At 35.8% G+C, this 21,840-nt stretch overlaps 1 protein-coding gene across 1 annotated transcript in view; it reads right to left on the bottom strand.

The window, feature by feature from the left end:
* TMEFF2 (transmembrane protein with EGF like and two follistatin like domains 2) overlaps nucleotides 1-21,608 on the bottom strand; it is a 249,255-nt gene extending 227,647 nt beyond the window's left edge. The window contains exons 1-4 of the mRNA XM_060151381.1: nucleotides 21,082-21,608; nucleotides 18,605-18,714; nucleotides 10,908-11,037; nucleotides 5,668-5,694 (exon numbers count right to left, since the gene is read on the bottom strand). Coding sequence (XP_060007364.1) covers nucleotides 5,668-5,694; nucleotides 10,908-11,037; nucleotides 18,605-18,714; nucleotides 21,082-21,253 — 439 coding nt within the window. The 5' untranslated portion in view covers nucleotides 21,254-21,608. The remainder of the gene's footprint in view (nucleotides 1-5,667; nucleotides 5,695-10,907; nucleotides 11,038-18,604; nucleotides 18,715-21,081) is intronic.
* Between the last annotated feature and the right edge of the window lie 232 nt (nucleotides 21,609-21,840).

The following is a 21,840-nucleotide window of genomic DNA, read 5'->3' as shown; positions in this document are numbered from 1 at the left end:
CTTTACTATAAGCAGATATTATTCTCCTTTACCAATAAAGTAAATGAATCTCTAAGGAGCTTGAGAGTAAAATCAAATAGGCATCCTTCAAGCCAATTAAAAATCTAGAATACAAATTACCTGATTCTTAACCCAAAGCCATGTCTACCACACTGCACACAATGATTACATTTATTTTCCTAGATATGGTCTTTAAAAACCCAAATGGGTGATTCAGAAAAAAATGTTTGTGGTATCCATTTCACATTCCCAAGCAATCTTCCCTGGAAATTCAATCAATTATTACCATTCTACTGGGAAAAAAATGTTACTTTTAAGATGGTAGTTATGTGTGAAGACAAAGTACAGCCATGTTGGTAACAAAGGCTTCTTCTCCTCCCTTTTCAGTTTCCATCATTCTCATTTTGTTTCCCTCCTTCTTTTATATTTTTCCAATTTCATGTTCTATTATCTTCATTCATCCTACCTTTATATTTTTCCAATTTCATTTTCCATTATCTTCATTCATCCTACCTCTATTTCATTACTACATCACAATATTGTTTCTCTTTGAGGTATAGAGAAAGCAAAATGGATTCTACTCCATGAAAACCTGAGATAAATTTCAATTGTGGTTCAGGTATCTATAAATTCATCTCCAGGCAGAAGAGTAGCTCTAAGGTGTAGGACAGCAAATGCAAGGATAGTTTCTGCTTCCTCCCCGTATGTATTGCCCTGAAAAAATCTCAAACCTTTCATACGTGGTAGAATTTTTTAGTTGAATCAGTATTTCAGATGAAGTTGCTTACAACTGACGCCTGTCAGACTTTGGCTGTAATGTGTACCCAATGGAGAAAATACATGGTGAGGCACATTGTGCTTGCCAGAACTTGACCATGACAGTAAGGTGGAGAAGGTACGGATCGAGGTCAGGAAAGGGAATGGGTATAGCAACATGGAAGAAAACATTACTTAGCCTGATATAAGAATATTTTATGGAATGAATATTCAATTCCTTGTTATTTATAGTATACTTAACAATTTATTTCTACAGGGGATTATTTCTCTTTTGATAATTAGAATCATAATTTTCCCATTGTGTGATAAGAAAAGAATTTACATGTAAATCTCCTTGAATGTAAAGAACTGTGTCATATTCAGCTTTACAGCTCCAGAAACCTTACCATGGTCCTCAGGTTATAGGAGGCTTGTTCAATTTGACTTAATTTCTGAATAGCATCAAATCCACATTAGAAACAATGCACATTAGAAAATTAGAAAGAATTTTAAAAAAATAATTTAAGTTCTCAAACTTGTTACAATACTGTTTTCTAGTTTTTAGCAATCTACCTATCAGAATCAGCCTAGGGTTGACAGTTTGTTGCAATGTAAATATTTCTTGTTCTATCCAAAGTATATATGAAATAAATGTCTTAATTGTGTACATCCAAGTAATATTATACAAAGATAATTTGCACAGGACAATTTTGCATTAAATAGAAACATACTATAACCGATTCTGTGCGTTAAAGTCATCGTAATAACAATTATCTGGATTATTAAAATAAAAATCAGACTTTATACAAATGATGAATGTAAATTTCATTTGATTTGTTGCTGTACATATCTGACATTAATCTCTTAGTTAAGAGATTAATTATTAAAGAATTCTCTTAAAACTATATAATTGTATAAGTTGTATAAGTAGGCCCAGTGCTTCATTTTACCTCATGAATTAAAAATATACCCACTGTATCTATGCTATATCTCTTAGAGACATTTTATTTATACAGACATTATCATACAACTCCCATAAGACGTTACTAAAATTTAATCGTGAATTCTTCCAGACTTCTAGCAGGATAATATATTTATAATTATTTTAATAGTTAAAATATAGTTATTATTTTACTGGACTTATTTTTTGTTTTTAGGGGTCTATCAAAAGTCTAGTTATTCCAGAAATAATTGTTAAGAGTAACAGAAAATATTAATGGTCTTATCTTTATAATATGACTGAAAGACTATGAAAGAAAAGCAGGTGTTAAAAACTATCCCTTGATCACCCACACACCCTTAGCTTTTGAAAGGAGGCTCCTTTAATACTTCTTTCTTACTGCAGTGTTTGTTGCTTAAGGAAGTCTGTGGGTGGAGAAGATGTTATTAACACACACCTGTTTTCTTATTTACAGCATTCAATCTCCACACATATAAGTCCTTGAAACACCAACCCCTTTCTTTCTACTACTTTCTGAAATTCTTTGGAATTTGGTCCACATATGACCACATATTACCTTCCTATCGGACGCATATATAATTAGTTATAATTTATCCTGAATTGATTTTTCGAGTATGAGGCTATCCAAAAGATTTTTTGATGTAGATGCCTTTCCAACTAAACATTTTTGTTTAAAAACAAAGAATTCCATAAATAGCTGGTCTTATGTTCAAAACTAATAATGCAAAAGTATTCTTTGTATTAATGAGTTTTCTTAAACACTAAAAGAAGAGGATACAGTCACTGAAATGGGAAAAGCCAACCTTTAAGATTTGTATGCAGTATTTGTTTCTTATTACTCTACAAATTACCTTGATGAATGAATGCACATTTTGCAGACCATGTTGAAGACACGGTAAACATGTTTTACTAAGTAAAGTAATAAGCCCTTTGAATTGTTTCATCTGAATAAACAAATCGATGGTTAAAGATTTTTAAACCCTCTATAAAATGTATACAAACAAGTTAACGTAAATTTTATGAAACATTTAGATCCCTTTTATATTGTAGTAAAAATGTTCCCTCAAGTGCAGTAAATGACAGATATGCCCTTGTGCAAATAAGCTAAATTTAAATTATTTTTAAAATAATCAGGTCTAATCTTCAATGCTAATGTAATGTTTATTCGTTTAAGAATATAGGACAATCTAAAAAGTAAAAATTGACGTGTTTTTAAAGTGATTTTGGATTTGGAGGTTTAATGATATCATTTATGATAGTCATACATATAAGTGTTTTCCAAATAAAATTGTTCACTTCATTATTCAGATCAGTGCACTCCATTTGGGAATTATATTAACTTTTGTTAAAAGAAATTAGAAAAATAACCATTAACCATCCAAAGTGCTTGCAAAGATGCCCCAATTATTAACCAAATACACGTTATTGAGAATATATCCTACAGAGACCAGTTAGAACGATCACTAGCTAGAATTGTTGGATTAACCAAACAATCACAGGTAATTCAATCACTTCTGGTTAATTCAAAGGAAACTGATTCTGGCTCCTCTGATATTTTGGTAATAGGAACTCGGTCAGAATACAGAGCAAGTCCATCCTCTGTATAGCAGAGGTAGCAAGTCAAACGTACTTGATGTACAATCCGAAGGATATGTGAAATGGAATTGTGCAGGTCACTCTATGTTTTGGGGTTCTAGTTATTAAGGTTTTTGTCATTTTGTATTAGAGTAAAAAAATTACAGAAAATTAAAACCATTAGTATTTCAGAGCAAAGTAACACATAGACTAGAAAAAATTAATTCAGTAAAAACAAAACAAAAACACTGTTGTGTCTCTGATTAAAAATGAAAAAGGATTATGCAGTTAGGAGTAAATACTCGTTTGCCACAACTTCCAGAACAACAACTCTTTAAAAAGAATACAACTCAGAATTAAATGGGTTATATGCTTTTTTCTTCTCAGAGCAAGGGTTATATGCTTTTTTTTCTTCTCAAAGCAATTATCTCTTAAGAAGTTGCTTTGTTTTTTTTGTTTTTCTCCAAGTTACTATAAAAAGCTATAACTGAAAGGAAGAGTAAAAATAAAAAAGGAGAAAAAAATAAATGAAAGTAGTTTCTAACTAATATATGAAATTTAAGTTATAAATGTCATATTCATGAAATTAAAATGATTTCCTAAAAAATCACCTTATTCAGATCACAAGATAAAATAATGAACCTAAGATTTCAATATAAAATGCAACAAGGAAGAGTGAGGTTGACTTCACTGTCAATTGCCTGTGCTAATTACAGTGAACAAAAAACTGGAAACTAGGGTCTGAAAATCCACTACACCTTATTATTAAGAAAATTAAGAAATGATGTATGATATGAGGAGAAGACTCAGAAAAACGTATACCATGACGCTTTAACAAAAGGAGCAACGAAGACACTCTGTTTTGTTTTTAAAGATGCTACAAAATTAACGAGACACTGTGTGAACAGTGGAACAGTTGAAACAACACAGTACATGCCAAATTAAGTAGTCTACACATAAAACTAAACAGCTGCGAAATATATAGAATTTTGCATAGAACTGCTTCCTTCTAAAATCAACATTTAAAAAAATTGATTAATTTCTTAATATTTCAATAGTGAAATATCTACTCAAGGAACTATCTTTTTTCCTTTCTTTTTCTCTTTAAAATTTAATTTGCCTAGAGCTCTTCTTTTCAAAACTTCTAGGGAAGTTTTTTTAGGAATACTATATTAATCAGCTAGTGAAAAAAATTTATTAGAAATAGTAAAAGACTGTCTTAACATTAAATGACAGCCTAATGTCATATGCCTAATAACATGGAAATAAATTCATACTCTCATGGTACTGAATCTTGACTCCTATTCAGTTTTAATCTTTATGAAAAAAAATTGTGCTCCAATATGCTGCTCTAATTTTATTCTCTGGGTGTTGCTTATTTGCAGTAGTTAAGCCTTTCATTCATTATATAGGGTGACTTAATAAATTTTTAAAGTGTTGCCCAAACCAGATAAGGTGAGCAGTAGAGATCTGACTTTCCTGACTCCAAGGTCTTCTTTTCCTCATCTTTTATCAAATTCTTCATTTAAAACCTAAAATTTACTTGAAACATACATTTAATCATTTTATACAAGGCCTTGAGAGAATGTTTATGTTTTACTCATTCTATTTTCATTATTATTGTTGAAATTATATTTAGTTGTTTCTATTTTTTCTTGTTGTGTATAAAGGTAGAATCTTGTTTGGATTTCATTTGGAAAAGCAGTTTGGGAAATTTACAATGAAGGTTCAATCCATAAATAAAATCTTATTTGACAGTAAGCATGTCAGATCAAATTTTAAAAGTTTCTGCCTGTCTCTTATCTTACATACTTCTTTAAATGCACAACTAAATCATTAAAACATATGTCTTGTTTTAGTAAAAATAATTAATTTAATCAAAGAAGTAAAGACACTATCTTATTTTCACTGGCTTAAAGTTTATCTTTTTTACTTTTATGAACTAAAGCTCCTTCAGTTTCAAACTATTAATTTGATAATTATGTTCTTATATACATGATAGTTATGTATGTGTTAATATCAGCACCTTGTAATTATATATTTTAAAAACCCAATATTTACATTATTTTCTCATGAGTTTTCTGTCCTGCCAAATATGCTTGGAGGCTTCTGTTAGGAAGTTTGACATGCAAATTTATCTCAAAGTTAACTCAAACACAAACACATAAATGAATGTGATATATTCATAAATATATCAAATAATTTACATGGTATATACATTTACTTAGTATGGAGAATGATTTTTTTTGTCTTCCATTTCCTAGAATGCAAAATGTGAATTCATCTCAGATATTTGTAATGGCAAACACGTAAGTAAATATCCATGAATAATATCCACATGTAAGTCTTCAAATATATAAAAAGGCAAATCCTACCTCCATCTCCAGATCCTGATCCTGCATCTGGGGGGAAAAAAGGAAATAATTTGTTTTTGCTCGAAAAACATCTTCAAAAAATGTGTATGACTTTATTAAAAAAAATTCATGTTTATTTTCTCCATTAATATGGTACTATAATTTTAAAAATTACTAATATTTAATTTGAAAAACATATTCACATCAATCTAATTTCTATACTATAACTTATAAAATAAATTCCTTATTATTTTCATTCTTAAACTTCATGAACAAAGTATTATCTAGCTTTAGAATAATTCCTAAACTTGACTATGTTAAAACTTCTCATTTTTATTTTAATCAAGATGAATTTGGTGCCTTTAACACAAGAAATTAAAAATGAGATACGTATAGCAATCAGTGAGACTTAGAAATTAAACAGTCTAAGACTTGTGGCAAATAAACACATAATTAAGGCTTATATTCTTGTACATTGCATTACAAAGGGAAAAACAGTTTAAAATGAATATCTTTTTATATAGAGATAATATGTTTTCAAAGTTTCACAATTGTGGATGAGTCTATATGCACCCAAAAGCATCTTTCAGTTTTGAAATCAGTGGAAGAGTGAGCTTAACTTTTGCCTTTGTGATTAAAAGTGGCTATACCCTAGGTGATGCTGGCAGAAAAGACAATAACCTCCCTCTGCCTTTCTCTTTGTCCACGTCTCTCCCCTCCCTCCCACACAATTACAACTCCTGAAAATTGTCAATTTCTGAGAACTCATTTCCCAGAAACACTCAATTTCCTAGTTTAGAGTCAAGACCATGGAGTTTCCATTTGCTTCCACCTGTTAAGTGGAGACATCTTCTTCCTTTTGTCTCCCCACTTCCTTCCATTCTAAATACATTTGGCTATGTATTTTTAATGTTAATACTGGGAAATAAGACTAATACTAGTATTCTTTGTCTGATATGTCCTCAGTTTACAATGAAATCTCAACCAGCGTTCAAGACCTATATCAAATGTCATTTCTACGAATTAGTGTTTGCTGTTGTAGACCAATTAAAATAAACTACTACTTCTACTTGTTTGCCTCCATGACACTTTGTTGAGAGGCACTCATAGAAAGAGGCATGATGTATGAAAATCTACAGAAGGCTGACACAGGGAAGAATGGATGCCTCCCCAGTAGTATTCTTTGTCATTATGTTAGACATTAGCCCTGTCATGAAGGAGCAGTAGTTTGAATTGTCAGCCTTGGTGGAGACCCAGACTAACTTAATTCACAAGGTTTAACCCTTTATTAAATCAGAACATCAAGTCGTTAACTGCTTACATGACTCAGAAGCAAGTCACTGGGCCAGGCTATCCTTTCCTTAAAGGCAAGCTAATTGGTAAAACAATTTATAATAAAAACTCTTCTTAGTAAATGTAGACTCAAATAAGGATTCTAATAATATGATTTGATTGTTCTAAGGTAACAGATAAAGAAAGGCTGATACATTCATCTCTATAATAGGAAAATAGTCCTGTCAACTGAACTGAGTCCTAAGTCACAGCACAATCACTTTGGACAGGACAGTGCTTGAATGGTCAATATTTGTCAAGTCTCCTTTTTGTATCTTTTTACAGCTAGAATTTTAACTGACTTTATTTGAATTAATTTGAAAGCTTAATTCAGTATTACTTATCAGATCATCAGAGGCTAATAACAGGTTGTACTATTACAGCATTAATACATTCTACCTGTGTTTTGGTTGAATGTGTATAGTTTCTTATTCCTTTCCCAGTAAGAGTAAATGTCTTTAAATCAAGAACCATGTCTTGTTTAGCTGTCTATACTTCCACACACATAAGAGAAAATGCATAAAAGCTTATGTATTCCAATCTCCAAACATACTCATTGGATAACATAAGGAACATTATTCAACCCTCTTAAGCTTATTGGTCCTCTAGTCTATGGGTATAGTAATGTCTATCTCATTGGACTATTTTGAGGATAACTGCACAACAGCACATTTTAAATGCTTATCACTATGTCTAGAACATAATAGTTAAAATTTTGAGTGAACATCTTGCCTATTCATCTATACGTTTTCTGCTAAGTACATATGGCTGGAGAAAATCAAGAAAAATGGCAGTAGTATTTTGGCTTGTATTCCCCATGTATGTTTCTAAAAATTCAAGGACCATGATCCTTAAGACAATTTGTGTTTGATTTGACCCAAATTAAGTAGCTAGTGAAGAAAGGAGGAATAGGCTGAAAAAAAATGGTCACTTAAGTCCATGGCATCATTATAAAATAGTGATGGGGGGCTTCCCTGGTGGCGCAGTGGTTGAGAGTCCGCCTGCCGATGCAGGGGACACGGGTTCATACCCCGGTCCGGGAAGATCCCACATGCCGTGGAGCGGCTGGGCCCGTGAGCCATGGTTGCTGAGCCTGCGCATCCAGAGCCTGTGCTCCGCAATGGGAGAGGCTACAACAGTGAGAAGCCCGTGTACCACAAAAATAATAATAAATAAATAAAATAAAATAGTGATGGGAAGCTTTAATGGTTTCTTCACTATAAAATGAATCATCTTTGCAAACCAGAGACAAGTAGCCTACTAAAGCCTTATTAGTGAGACAGAAACACCTAAGAAAAGAAGTCATGCTGTTGCACCTGAATCTGGGCTCCTAGTCAATACATTTCTTATAAGGCAAAAAAGTGAAATTGACAGTGAGGCTATTGGGCAGACTGCCTAATAGGAAACCATTTTCCAGACAAAAAATGATTTGTAAGTTCAATGAAATGTAATAAATATAAAGTTTTATCTTCTACTGCCTTTTATTCCTAGAGATCACAACTTGTCACCTCCATTCAGTGTCAAATAGCATTAAAAAAAAAAAAAAAAGGAGGGCTTCCCTGGTGGCTCAGTGGTTGAGAGTTCTCCTGCCAGTGCAGGGGACACGGGTTCGTGCCCTGGTCCGGGAAGATCCCACATGCTGCGGAGTGGCTGGGCCCGTGAGCCATGGCCACTGAGCCTGCGTGGCTGGAGCCTGTGCTCCTCAACGGGAGAGGCCACAACAGTGAGAGGCCCGCGTACCGCAAAAAAAAAAAAAAAAAAGGAAAATCTATGAAGAAAAGAATAAGAATCTCTTTTAGAACAAAAGTCAGAACTCCAATTTATTTACAGTCAGACCTGGTTAATCAAAATTACTTTGGTCCCGCCATCATTATCCAGATCAAAACTTTTAGATTTACAAGTCAATGGAAGATGCATTCAGTAAGACCAACTTACTAATTAAATCCTGCAGAAATCTAAGTCTGTGAATAAGCTAGGGATGGATTACTCAGTTGTGATTAAATTTTCTACTTAGTCAAGTGTTTATTTTCATAGTACAACCAACACATTAGGGACTAGAATGGAAAGACTGAATGAATCAGAAGAATGTGACTGCATGTGCTGACAAGAACTTGGAGGTTGGAAAGTAAGAAAGAGAGATTTTGCTACCATTGTTAGCCAACATATGACTTCATGACTGCTTATTGTGACTACTGCCCACTGCTCCTCATTGGCTATTGTCAGAGACACACAGACACAAGATATATGATCTTGAATAAGCAAATCCATTCCTCAGTACTCTCTAGTATTTGCCTACATCAATCCTGGTCTAATAACCCTCACATGTTGCTCTTACTTCCATGCATTACTTCTCACTCATAGATTGAATGGCAATGATCTGTTAGCTCTAGCAAATAAGCAAGTGATGCACCAGTCCAACTTGCCTCTCAATCACCTTTGCAGGAAGGACATCCACATTGTGAGGCAAAGAATCAAATAGGACAAAAGACTACTTAAAAACCAAAACCCAAACGAAAAAGCCTACATCATTGTTCATGAGGAATGATACCTTTCTCTTCTGCTAATTCTTAGAAACTTCGGTAGTCACCAGTACAACCTGGAACATTGTCAACTGCTAACAATCAATAGGCCTAAGATAATCTTTTAAAGCAGAAGTCTCCAACCTTTTCGGCACCAGGAACTGGTTTTGTGGAAGACAATTTTTCCACGGATGGGGGTGGGGGGGATGTTCAGGCGGTAATGCAAGCGATGGGGAGCAACGGGGAGTGGCAGATGAAGCTTCGCTGGCTCCCCCTGGTCTGTGGCCCAGGGGCTGGGGACCCCTGTTTTAAAGAATATGAGACTTTCCCTTGCTCATTTACCACTCTGCCCCAGCCATCATACACATAATTTTAAATATAATTCCCTAGAATAGAAATACCTGTTATCTGAGAGAGACTTTCAATAAAATAGATCTTTCTTGATACTATTCTATATTTCCATTTTTGAAGAAAGTCCTTATATCAATATTATTTTTCTTGAATATGCTTATACCATCTAATTCCTCAGAAATTATGACTTTCCAGGAAGATGTTTATTTGCCATTAAGAACAACTATCAAGGGACACTAGTTTCTTTAATATATGTGATTTTAGTGTTTCAAGCCTAACCTGAAAACTCAGCTTCATTTTACAGCATGGCTTTAAAAAGTTGAGCTGTATTCCTCTTTTTTTTTCCTTCCTGTAATGCTATTCAGCTCTAATAACCATTGTACTCAAAAGGAAAACCTGAAAAACCAAAGAGCCTATGAAGTCACTCTTCTTCCTTACTTTCTTTAGAGCATTCTTGGTACAATATAACTAAAAAGCTTTGTGGGAGCCCAGGCTGACTGTGTCAGAAAGGACAGATGTCATTAGAAGTCATGTCTATCACCAATACATTCTTCAATATAATCAGCTCACTGTTAAAAGGAGTATTTTGTAGGGCTGCTAAGGTTAGACACATCTTAACTTCCAAACCCAAATCTGCAAATTGCCTTCCACCAGACGATCCTATTGTTACAAACAAACAATCAATCAAACAAAAAAACAAACTTTATTCATGCATAGATAAGTTTCTTATGTTTGGAAGCTGAGCAGTCAATCTAGGTTTCTAATTATGTTATTCAGCTGGCTGTACTTCATTAAATAACATACATATTAAAATCTACCAATGTTCTTATGGTACATTTATCTTTCTTCCAGAAGTGACTTGAAATGTAAAAAGACATAGAATAAGAATAATGCATACTTTGTATGAAAGAATAAGAGGCTTGTCTAGCTAATAATATATAGTCTGGATTGTTTATTTGGTTAACGATAAACAGGCCATAACGTGAAAAGCAAGACATGGTTTTTGGATTCAGAATCCATTCCGAAGGTTTTCGGGAGTCTTCAGGATCACATACATACCTGTGGCACATGATCCTTCAGACACCACCAGTATCTCACTCTGCTGTTTGCACGCAGCCTGCCGCAGGTAACACTCATTCTGGTAGCTCTCCCCATTGGAGCCACACACAGGCACATAGTCACTGTTGCACTGGGGAGCACACAGATGTAAGCCTATGGTTAGTACTGGAGTCTGCATGCCTCTGACATCTTGAACAGAAATCATCATTTACAAAAGAAAGCACTTGTCTTCATTTTCAGTGATCCCCCTTGTATCCAGCAAGTCTTTGACCTTGTAAGGACACCATTCAAAGATACACAAAAGCAATGTCAAGTCATCTGATTCAGATAGGGGGAAAAAGAGCTTCTAAACTGATCGGGCAATTCCAACAAAGTGATAGGACAAGCAATAATAAAAAGATATAACAACAAATGCATCAATATTATTTAATTTTTTTCTAATATGTGGCCCATATGGTTTGGTGGAAAAAAATCAGAACATGTTATAGTATTCAAGCTATTCAAAAATAGTGTCTATCTGTGTTTGAGCAGAAGTATATAGCTGAAATGCCAAAGAATTCAGTTACTCCTTAGTATGTTTTTCCTCTGTTGAATTTGAATCTTTACAAATTTCTAAATATTTGGATAAGACATTTGAATTATTAATTTTTCATATATTTTTAGACCATTGGATATTGATGTAGATACAGTGTAGAAAGAAACAACAGACCATGGAATACAGAAAAAAAAATCAACAACTACTGAACCATATGTAAACTTGATTGACTATTCAAAAATATGACTTAACCTATATTTCATAAAACAAAAAGTTCATTTTTAAACAACCTCATTACAAAAATGTACACATTTTACAATGGAAATTAGGCAACCTACAGGGTGTACTCATGATAATGTGATCACACTCTAAGGCATTAGAGATACTTGACTGTGTCCTATACCTGCTAATTACGCCACTGATGTGATCATCTACTGATGTGCTACATTGTTTAATTATAACAGATGTAATGATCAAGACAATTATTTATAAATACTCACCCATGCCAGAAACTAAGTAAAACAAATCATACATATACATGTATGTGAAAACACTTTTCTGTTTTCTACTTCTTATTAAAATATTTGGATTTTTGATGTGCTAATTCATAACACATATAAAATAAACCAATAATTTAGTGAGATGGCTAGGGTTTTAATATATATGATAATAAACCTAAAACTCTATCAAAAGTTAAATTCAACTCAAGGATTTATGAAAAAAAGCAAATTCTCAATATGGTTATAATCTGATGATAAAAACCTGAGATTCATTTTCTTTATTTTCTTACAATATCTGTACTTCCTTACCAATCAACCGTTTAGCTCTTGTTCATTGCCTTTTTGTAATAGCTTAACCATCCTAACCATTTTTTAAATGGTATAAGACAGTGTTCTCTGAAATGACAGTTTTTTGAATCTGACTCTACAGCTATTATTGAAAAACTTAAATATAATTTTTAACTAATAGTTATGTACTATTCTCCTAATAGTAAATTCAAATTGTACGACACTCATAATCACCATAATTGCTAACAAGATAATTTAGATACTAAATCATATCTATTTAGAAATTATTTAAATATAATTAAAATGATTGAAATATTTTAAATATGCCATATTTTTAAAATCTTTATTTCTACAATTTATAATCTAGACATTCTGGAAGGTTCTGTATAATTCCTTTCCACAGTTACACTATACGGCTACCAGACTCAGTCTATCTACATTATTATATTTTAAAAACACTATTTTGATAGGAACTTTTCACTCATGAGGATCTTTAATTCAGTAGGCAATTCACTTCTGACCAGGTGATACCTGTGTAAGGGCTGTCTTTCACAAGCTTTCCAAATATATACATATACCTAAAAACTGACCTACCATAAAACTGAACATCTTTATCACTACTGAAAAATAAAAGGCAATAAGAAAATGTCAGTAAAGAGTTGAGTTTTCCAATAAGCAATACTGAAGAGACACCAAATAAATAGAGGTGGTGCTCATGCCAGAACCATGGCCAGGGAGGCAGGTGGATGGACAGGTGCTTGATAAATGGGCTGTGTTCAGTGTCAGGGACAGGAGAATGTAGGGAGGATTTATGAGGACCCACTACCACTACAATGGTATCTGAGGACATGGAAGAGGGACAAGAAAGAAGTGACCAGCTGGTAACATATTATAGTCGGTAGACTTGCTGACCTTTTCAGTAGGCAGATGAGAGTCATAATTAGTGTGAACGGCTGGGCTAGTTAGCTTCTCATGCTTGGTTCCTAGCTTCTTGTCCCAGGTTACCTTTTAATCTCCATCTCCAGCCCTGGTTACAATACTTTGCGTGTAGATTACTTGGGCCCATGTTTTCTTCTCTCTAATACCTAGAATTGCTCTATTTATCCTTCTCATCTACTTCTGTAGATTATTCAGATGTAGTCAGAAGATGAGGAGTGAGGGGTGGGAAGTATTTATTATCTCTGTCAAGTGCTAGTACACAATGCTGATATGCATCTTAAAATATCGAATAAACTGATAAAGCGCTCATATGCCACTTCTGAAGGATGTAGTAAGCCAAATGTGAACAGTGCTAAAAACAGAGCTGCCAAGTTCTATGCACAAGCCAAAAGGAAGATTTGTATGGAGTTGAAAAGAGCTTAACTGTAGATAATCAGCACGATGCTTTTGGCCCTTACTACCATGACTTGCACTCATTAAAATGAATAACACATGGAGGAAGCACACTCTAAATCATTAAGGCTCAGGAGTGGAAGTCTGGTCCCAGGTTCTCCCATTTCTCTCACTGCCTTAGTGTAGGACCTTGTGTATATCACTCAAAAATGAAATGTTTAACAAGCTTATAGCTTAGTTCCCCCATTCGAAATGGTTAACTGGGGCATTTGGGAGGATTAAGAGTCATGTTTCAAAATGCTTTGGAATACTCTTTTATAAAAAGAAATGTAAATTATGTGCCTTTCATGATATATATTTTAACTAGCAGAGTTACCAGCTAACATCGACACTGAAGCATGCATGTCTAAAATTAGAAAAATAAAGGAACACAGGCTAACCCTAAGTACAAAAAAATAAGCTAACTACTACATTAAAATATGCCAAATTATTGGAAATAATTTTCAGTGGTAATTATGAATACTGCTCAGTTTCAGAGGAAGGGACAGATTCAGATGTTAGGTGACTTGCTAAAGGCCACATAGTTGGCTGGTAAAGAAAAAACAAGACTCAGGGCCAGATGGTTAAGCTCATAAATGTATGTGTTGTCCAAACTTCCTCTCAGGGGAAAAGTGATTCTGCTTCCTTCAGATGTTTTAAATATCTTAAGTTTATTTTCCAAATATGTGTTTTTTCAGTGAATGATTTTGTTCCAAAATGTCCACATTGCTTAAGAAAGCAGCAACGTCACACCCGTGGATTCAATGAATATATGGAATTTGTTTTGCTACAAATGAACAAAAAATTTATGTGAGAAATTTTTCATACGATGTATTGCTTGTTTGGTTAATAAGAATTTCTTTTAACTGAGATTTCAGCAACTAGAAGCTATGTATAACTTACATTTTATATATTGTCAGCACCTTCCATAGAGTCTGGCATATAGAAGGCGCTCCACAGATGTTAAGTGAATTCTGTTATATTCCCGGTTGTCAAAGGCTTAGGAATAATGGCTTAGGATATGGCATGTTTCTCTTCCAAAAAAGAAAGCGATAAAAAACCCACATATGTCCCAATGCTTTGATCATTCCATAGGTAACTTTTACTTCTCTGTGACTACAATTTCTCATATGGAAATTTTTTTATGATTTTAAGTGAGTGGGCAGGCCTGTGACTATGGTGAAAGTGACTCTGTGTGACTTCTGAGGCTAGGTCGTTAAAGGATACAGCCTCTACCTGGCTCTTTCTCACTCTCTGGATGCTTGCCATTGCAACCCAGCCACTGTGCTATGAGGAAGCCCCAACTAGTCCAAATGGAGAGATCCACATGGAGAAGGACCAAGGTCCCCAGCTGACAGTCCAGTATATGAGTGAGAGTCCTGAGAAGAGTACAGAAACAAGCCTTTGAGTTCCCTCCCCGGCTCAGCTAACACCAAGGGGAGCAGAGATGAGCTGCTTCCATTAAGCCCTGTCCAACTGCAGATTCATGAGCAAAATAAATGTTCACTGTTTTGAGCCACTAAGTTCTGGGCAATTTGTTATACAGTCCTAGTTACTGGAACAATTGCAGATCTAAAGTGTGGCTTATTAAATGAAAACATTTCACATTTGAATTAAATGATACCTAAAAAACATAAGGCTTCATCATATTTTTAAATTATAAAGTGATCATTGATCATTACATACTAATTGATATGACCGGCGCTATTAATAGCTGCATATGTGTCTTCTTTTCGTCCCCCTTCCTTCTTTTATTCATCCACCCATCCATTCATCCATCCGTCCATCCATCCATCCATCCATTCATCCATCCACTGTCTCTAAATTTTCAAACCACAGCTGATTTACCAGAATGACCAGGATATCATTTGGTATATAGAGAGGAAGGTAGGATGCATGAAGTTGCAGGCCATTTCTGGAACTTATATCATCATCCAAGAATTAGTTGTACTACTTTTGATATCGAGTTGTCTACAATAAACTGGTACTTTTGTTGTTGTTATAATGTTTTTATTTGCATGTATAATGTCCTAGAAAAAATTAGATTGGTGTCAAAGGACCTAGGTTCTGGCTTTAGGATCACCACTTAATGGTAAGTTATTTATATTTATGGGTCTTAATTTCCTTATCTGTAAAAGGAGGAGAAAATAATTATCTCACTCAATTGTGAGAAACAAATGAGATAACATGTTTGAAGGGTAGAATATGCTTATCATAAATCATCTAAGAGAAGTGAAGATAAATATTTGTTCACCTTAGTGCTCCAATTATAATCCAAACTGCAAAACATAGATTATACACTCATATACCCACTTCTCTTTGAAATTTATCTCTCAGCCAGAAAGACCACATTTGGCACCCATTTTGAATAGAAGAATCTGGACCTGTTTCTGAAAGCAGGAGAAACAGAGTAGATGACCTAAGCTAGTTTAGAACAGTATATAGAAAAATAGATTTTTCAGGACATCTGCCTTTTCATCAGACTGGGAAACAAAAAATTCTCAAATACATTTGAAAGTATTGGAAAGTACTGAGTCAAGATACTCTTAGCTTAAAATACCTATTATTCTTTCACAATTTGTGATCTTGAACTTAATTCTGCCACTCTCTATTCCTGGTATGTACAGAGTCTAAATTTTCCACTAGGGAAATGTTTATTTTCTCCTGACAACTGTGCAACACACAAACTAATAGCAGCAGTAATCTAGTAGTAAATTTAAAATGCAACAGGCATTAGGAAAAGGAAATTTACATTTTAGTTTCTTATTCAAACTTGCATTCACTCCCCCCGCCCCCTGCAATCTATACCACTCAACGATTATTTAAATTAATGACAAATGTAACTGGCTGACCGAATGTGTAAAAAACATAAATATCTTTGTTGATAAAAGTTATACCAAAATCCTCTGTGCAACCTGAAAACTGAACACAATTTCTTTAATAAGAAAATTATAAATTTTCTTTTAGTAGCATGCATCCATTTAGAATTTTGTGAACTCCTCATTTTTTTTTCTCTTGGTGAATCTTGTTATAATTATGGCTTTCCATTTGAGGAACATTCTTCTTGGTTCATTTTATACTGTATATGAGTTCACTTCTTATGTCTACCCATGGTTATGAAAATAAGAAAAATTTCTGGGAATTACAAACTGAAAAGGAAAAATTCCACAAAATCCTGTGGGCCTTTAACTAATGATTTATCCAACTATATTTTCCCCTTAGTTAATGTTTGTATGAAGTATGACTTGCAGAGTTCTTATGTTCCATCTCTCTCAAGTAGTTCACTGAAAGAACATAATTACGTTGTTCAGTATGGCTAGAGACCTTAGAAATTGGTGTTGCATGAATATTAAATATGCATTAATATTTCCAACACTATCGTATGGTCTAATGACTGTAACCTGGGCACAGCAATACTTACCCACAAGGTGGTGGTGCACTTTACAAATATCAGCTGTTTATTACTTTTCTTAGGAAGAAAAAAATGTCCAAGAAGTTTCTAGCTTAACTATAAGGCATTCAAAACCATATTTAAATGTGAATTCCCTTCTTTTTCTCACTGGGAGGTTGAACTTAACCTAAAATATTTAAATTTCATCAGCAATTCTAAATATTACATACAGTTGTTCCTCCAAATTTGGGGGTTCCAAATCCGCAGATTCAACCAACTTCAGATAGAAAATATTCGAGAAAAAAAAATTCCAGAGAATTCCAAAAAGCAAAACTTGAATTTTCTACTTACATAGCATTTACATTGTATTTACAATGTTTACATTGCATATACATTGTATTGTAAGTAATCTAGAGATGACAAAGTATACAGGAGGATATGCATAGGTTATATATAAATTCTACATAATTTTATATAAGGGACTTGAGCATCCTTGGATTTTGGTATTTGTGGTGGTCCTGAAACCAACCCCCATGGATACTGAGAGACAATTGTACTATAACAAATTTTAGACCAGAATTTAAGTTCTAATATTTTATTTGTTTTATAGCCTTTTTAATTTTTTTTTAAAGTTTTGCTTACAATCTTGGAAAAATTTTCCCTTATCCCTGGTATATACTTTCATTAATGGGAATATTTTCTAGTTGAACAATTTGTTAGATTTGATGTGTATTTTAAAAAGTAATTCAACAACGCTCAAAGGGGAACGTAAGATATCAGTACAGCATCTCTAATACTTGAATTATAAAAACATATTGAGAGAAGAAAAGGCTTATACTTCACATGGTAGAAAGCATTTGTTAGATGATGACTATAATAATGACACTGAGTTCTGTCTTTAATAAATACTAATAACCTAGTTTTGATAATACCACAACTGCAATCGCTCTCTCTTTTAATTTTTATTTATTTTTTTAACATGAGACAAAAGAACATCTTCCTCATGTTTATGAAATAACTTTTGTCTATTTGCACTCTTTTGGATTCCTGGGAGATTCAGTTGTAACTGAATGTGGTATCCATGAAAAGTTGACAAATATTAATAAGTGCTGTGATTTCCAAACTAGCATAGTAGTTTTAAAGTCACACTGATAAGGAGTTCATTTAGAAACTTAACCAGATTGCCAGGATAATAAAATCCAAGACCATTAAAACAGAGAAATATGACCGAAAGAAGATAGCCCCAATCAAAAAAAAACAAAAGTATAAATCCACACTTCTAATCCAGCAATGATTTTGACTATTATCCCCAGTAGTTGACTTATAGCATGCATGTTAGAACGGGCACAGAAACATAATTTTCCTTTGACACACCAAAAGAACAACCTGAAGCTTTCTACCTCCAGTGGCATTTATAACTGTGGCACGTACATTTCTCCAAAAAGCTGTGCCTTTTTGACATCAGTTGGCTCTCTTGCCAGTACTTTTGTTTGGTGCCAGCTTTCCTCTTAGCTTGCATAGCTATAAATTGCCAAGTGATGGGCTGTAAAAGAAGATCTCTGCTTTGTCGTCTCATTAATGAATTAGAAGATGCAAATACCAGACTTCTTACCTTGAACTGACAGACGCATGTCACAGTGTCTCCAATTCTTAAACATTCCCCATCAAATTTACAGGTGTTGGTGTCACAGAGGAAGAGATCATTTTCTCTGTCATCATAACCTCAAATTTAAAGAGAACACGCCAGTCATTAAATGTTATAGACTTGAAAAAAAAAGAAATACCTTGAAGCTTTAAAAGAACTGCCCTAAATTTTAATTCCAACAACCACAGCTGTACTGCAAGGTCATTCTTTACTGACAACCTAAAAAAATTCTAGTTAAGTGATTAATGTTAGTTTCTTTTTTTCACTATTCTTTTCTAGTCAGTTGTCTTTTAATATGCTTTTTTGATAATGCTCTTTTATTTTAGCTTGGGTTAATACTGGCAGTGGTGGATGAATATTTAACACTTGCTTCTTAGCTTCTTTATTATTTTCTCATTAAGTAGACTATAGTTTATGACCCCCAAACTTCACAGTTTAGAAAAGAGCTGATGATGGTCTCAGAATGCCTTTTACCATTTCTTTATCTTTAATCATTCTTTTGCTTTAAGGTCTGCAACAACCCCTTATTTGGAATTTTTCCAGACAAAGAGGAAACAAAGCCCCAATAATAAAGATAAACAGGCACAGTGTTTTCTCTGATGGTCTGTCTGGCTCAAATGAAGATTGATCACCTCCAAGTTAACAGGGGTAAAAAGGGGTGCCAGGTTCTTGACAATCTGCCTGGAAAACCAGTTTATTTTCTTTAGTTTCTGCATATATCTGGTAATAATGAATTTCTTGATTGTCAACCCCAATTTCATATTTAAGTTAGTTAGTTCCTAAAACAGTACCATAGTTAGGGATGAAACAAACTAGTCATGTTTGGCTACAAAGCTATCAACATTCCAAACAATTGATTTTGCAGGTTACTTAATATTCCTATGATAAAGCACCTAAAAAAGTGATTAGGTACCTGCAAAGTGGAACTTAGCCTATCCAAAATAACATATATGCATGCATGAGCCACGAATAAGTTAAAGAAAACATGCTGAGTTTTATAAAAATGCCAAATTTAGAAATTGCAATTTAGAAAGGGCAATATATTGACCCAAATCTAACAAGGTTGCAAATCTCAACTTGTCTTTAAAAAGTGCAAACTACAATAATGTATAATAATTTTCCTTGTGGAATTTACATCAGTAACTACCCAGGACGACATATTCTTTTATCCTATAAGTTACAGTTGGTCATTCCCTCTTCTCCAAAGTTACATACACTTCAGCTCACACACATCCCCGAAAGCCACTTTATTCAGAGCTAGATTCAACTTCCGTGGAATTATATATACAGAAGATGAAAAATTACATACACACTTGCTAAAACTAGAACAGACCAGACCTTGGGGACAATACCCAGGCATGTTAATGCAGTTTAAAATGCCAGTGAAATCACACCACAATCCCGCCGGTAGACTATGGGCTGTCATACTGAAATGCGAAGCTACTCGGACAGTGCAGCAACTCCCATCCTCGGGCCCTATTTAATTAGGAGGCTTCAGCACAGCAAAGCTTGCCAAGCTCTCGCGTTCACACTCGGAAGGGACCCGAGCAAGCAAGAAGAGCGCCTGACGCACTCCAAGGAAGCCTGCCCAAAAATGGAGGAGTCAGCGCCCAGTGGGGTCAGTTTTGCCCTCCGCCCGCCTACGCGTGAGCCTGCCCGGCCTTGGTCATGCACAGTCCGGCCTGGTAGACGGGCGAATGGTTCTTGTCTCAACTTCCTTCGACCATCTAGGAGCTTGGGGAGGGAGGCAAGAGAGATGCAATTCGGGGATGCAAAAACAACGTCTTTTGCAGCCAGCTAGAGAAGGAGGATGTGTATGCATGTTTGTGTGTGTGTGTGGAGAAAGACAGAGAGAGAGACACGCAGAGACAGAGAGAGAGAGAGGCAGAGAGAGAGTAACTGAATCTCTTGAAACACAAGCTCCTTTAGAATTTCTGTGACCTGGTCTTGAATGCCAGACAAGTGCACCCTCATGGCACTTTTGCCAGTAATCAGTGTTTCCCCTGCAGTCACCATTTGATTTATTGCTTTCTCGCTCGTTCTTTCTCATAAACTTATTTCTCTCTCTTTTTTGCTAGACTTTTTTCTTTAGTGACAGAAAAGGTTCTGTTTTAATGTTTGCCCAAGGATTGGTGCTCTTTTCAGTGAATCCACAAAACCATCCCGTTTAATATTTCTTAAAATCTCCGCAGCTCCAGTTTAAGTGCAAGGATGCAAAGGTTCCTACACCTGCACTTTCTGTCCTCCCCAGGACCCCCGCCCCCTTCCTTAGCGGCCTGGAACAGTTCTCTGTGCTCCTCTGGGTGGAGGTCGGTGGTCTCAAGGGTTTGGAGCGGTTGGAGTCGAGGGGCTTGGGGAGACGCACTTGGGGAGGTTGGTCTGTACTGGAAACGCGCGTTTCCTCTGAGGGGTTAAGGGGTCGGGGGCTGGGGTTCTGGACTTACCAGAGCAGTTCCAGCCGGTGGGCGTTTGGCAGTCACTTAAGGAGGTAGGGAAAGCTGCGAGCTTCACCGGGCGGGCTACGATAAGTAGCATTACAGGCAGCAGCAGCAGCCAGCAAAAGCCCTCGCAAAGTGTCCAGCTGCTGCACTGCCGCGGGGACTCCCACAGCACCATGACTAGTTCGCGCAACTCTGCAGCAGCAAACGGCTTCCGAAGAACACAAGATCGCGGGGGTCAGGCAGCGGGCTACTGAGCATCCCGCGGACAGCGGCAGCAGAGGCGGCGGCGGCGGCAGTGGCACCTGACGGGGAAGCAGCAGCCAAACCCGCGCATGATCTCCAGAGTTTCAGCAACATCCAGTGACCCGGCTCAGCCCCGGGAGCGAGAGGGTCGTGCACCGAAAAGCCGCACCGGAGACGAGGTAAGCTGCTGCCATAAGCAGAGGGCTCTGGCAAGCCGGGGCAGCAGGAGGAGACCGGAGTCCAGAGGGAAAAGGAGAGGAGCCCAAGGGGGCTGGGTGGAGGGAGAGTCAAAGCGCCCAGCAGCCTAGCAGCCGCCTCTCGCGCTCTGCCGCCCGCATCCCTCTGGCGTTTGGGAAGCAGCAGGTCCTTAGCCCGCCCGGGATCACGTGGGAAGAAGCAGTCGGGCGTTGATTGGCGGAGCGGGATGCAGGTCCCGGAGGGAGGGGTCGGCGAGGAGGTGCTAGGAGGAGACGACGGCCGACGCCACAGATGGGCTAGCTCACCAGGCGCTGGCCCGAG

This window comes from Lagenorhynchus albirostris, chromosome 6, assembly GCF_949774975.1.
Source record: "Lagenorhynchus albirostris chromosome 6, mLagAlb1.1, whole genome shotgun sequence".
Lineage (NCBI taxonomy): Eukaryota > Metazoa > Chordata > Mammalia > Artiodactyla > Delphinidae > Lagenorhynchus > Lagenorhynchus albirostris.
Note: the sequence above shows the minus strand (reverse complement) of the source record. Positions and strands in the feature narration are given on the sequence as shown.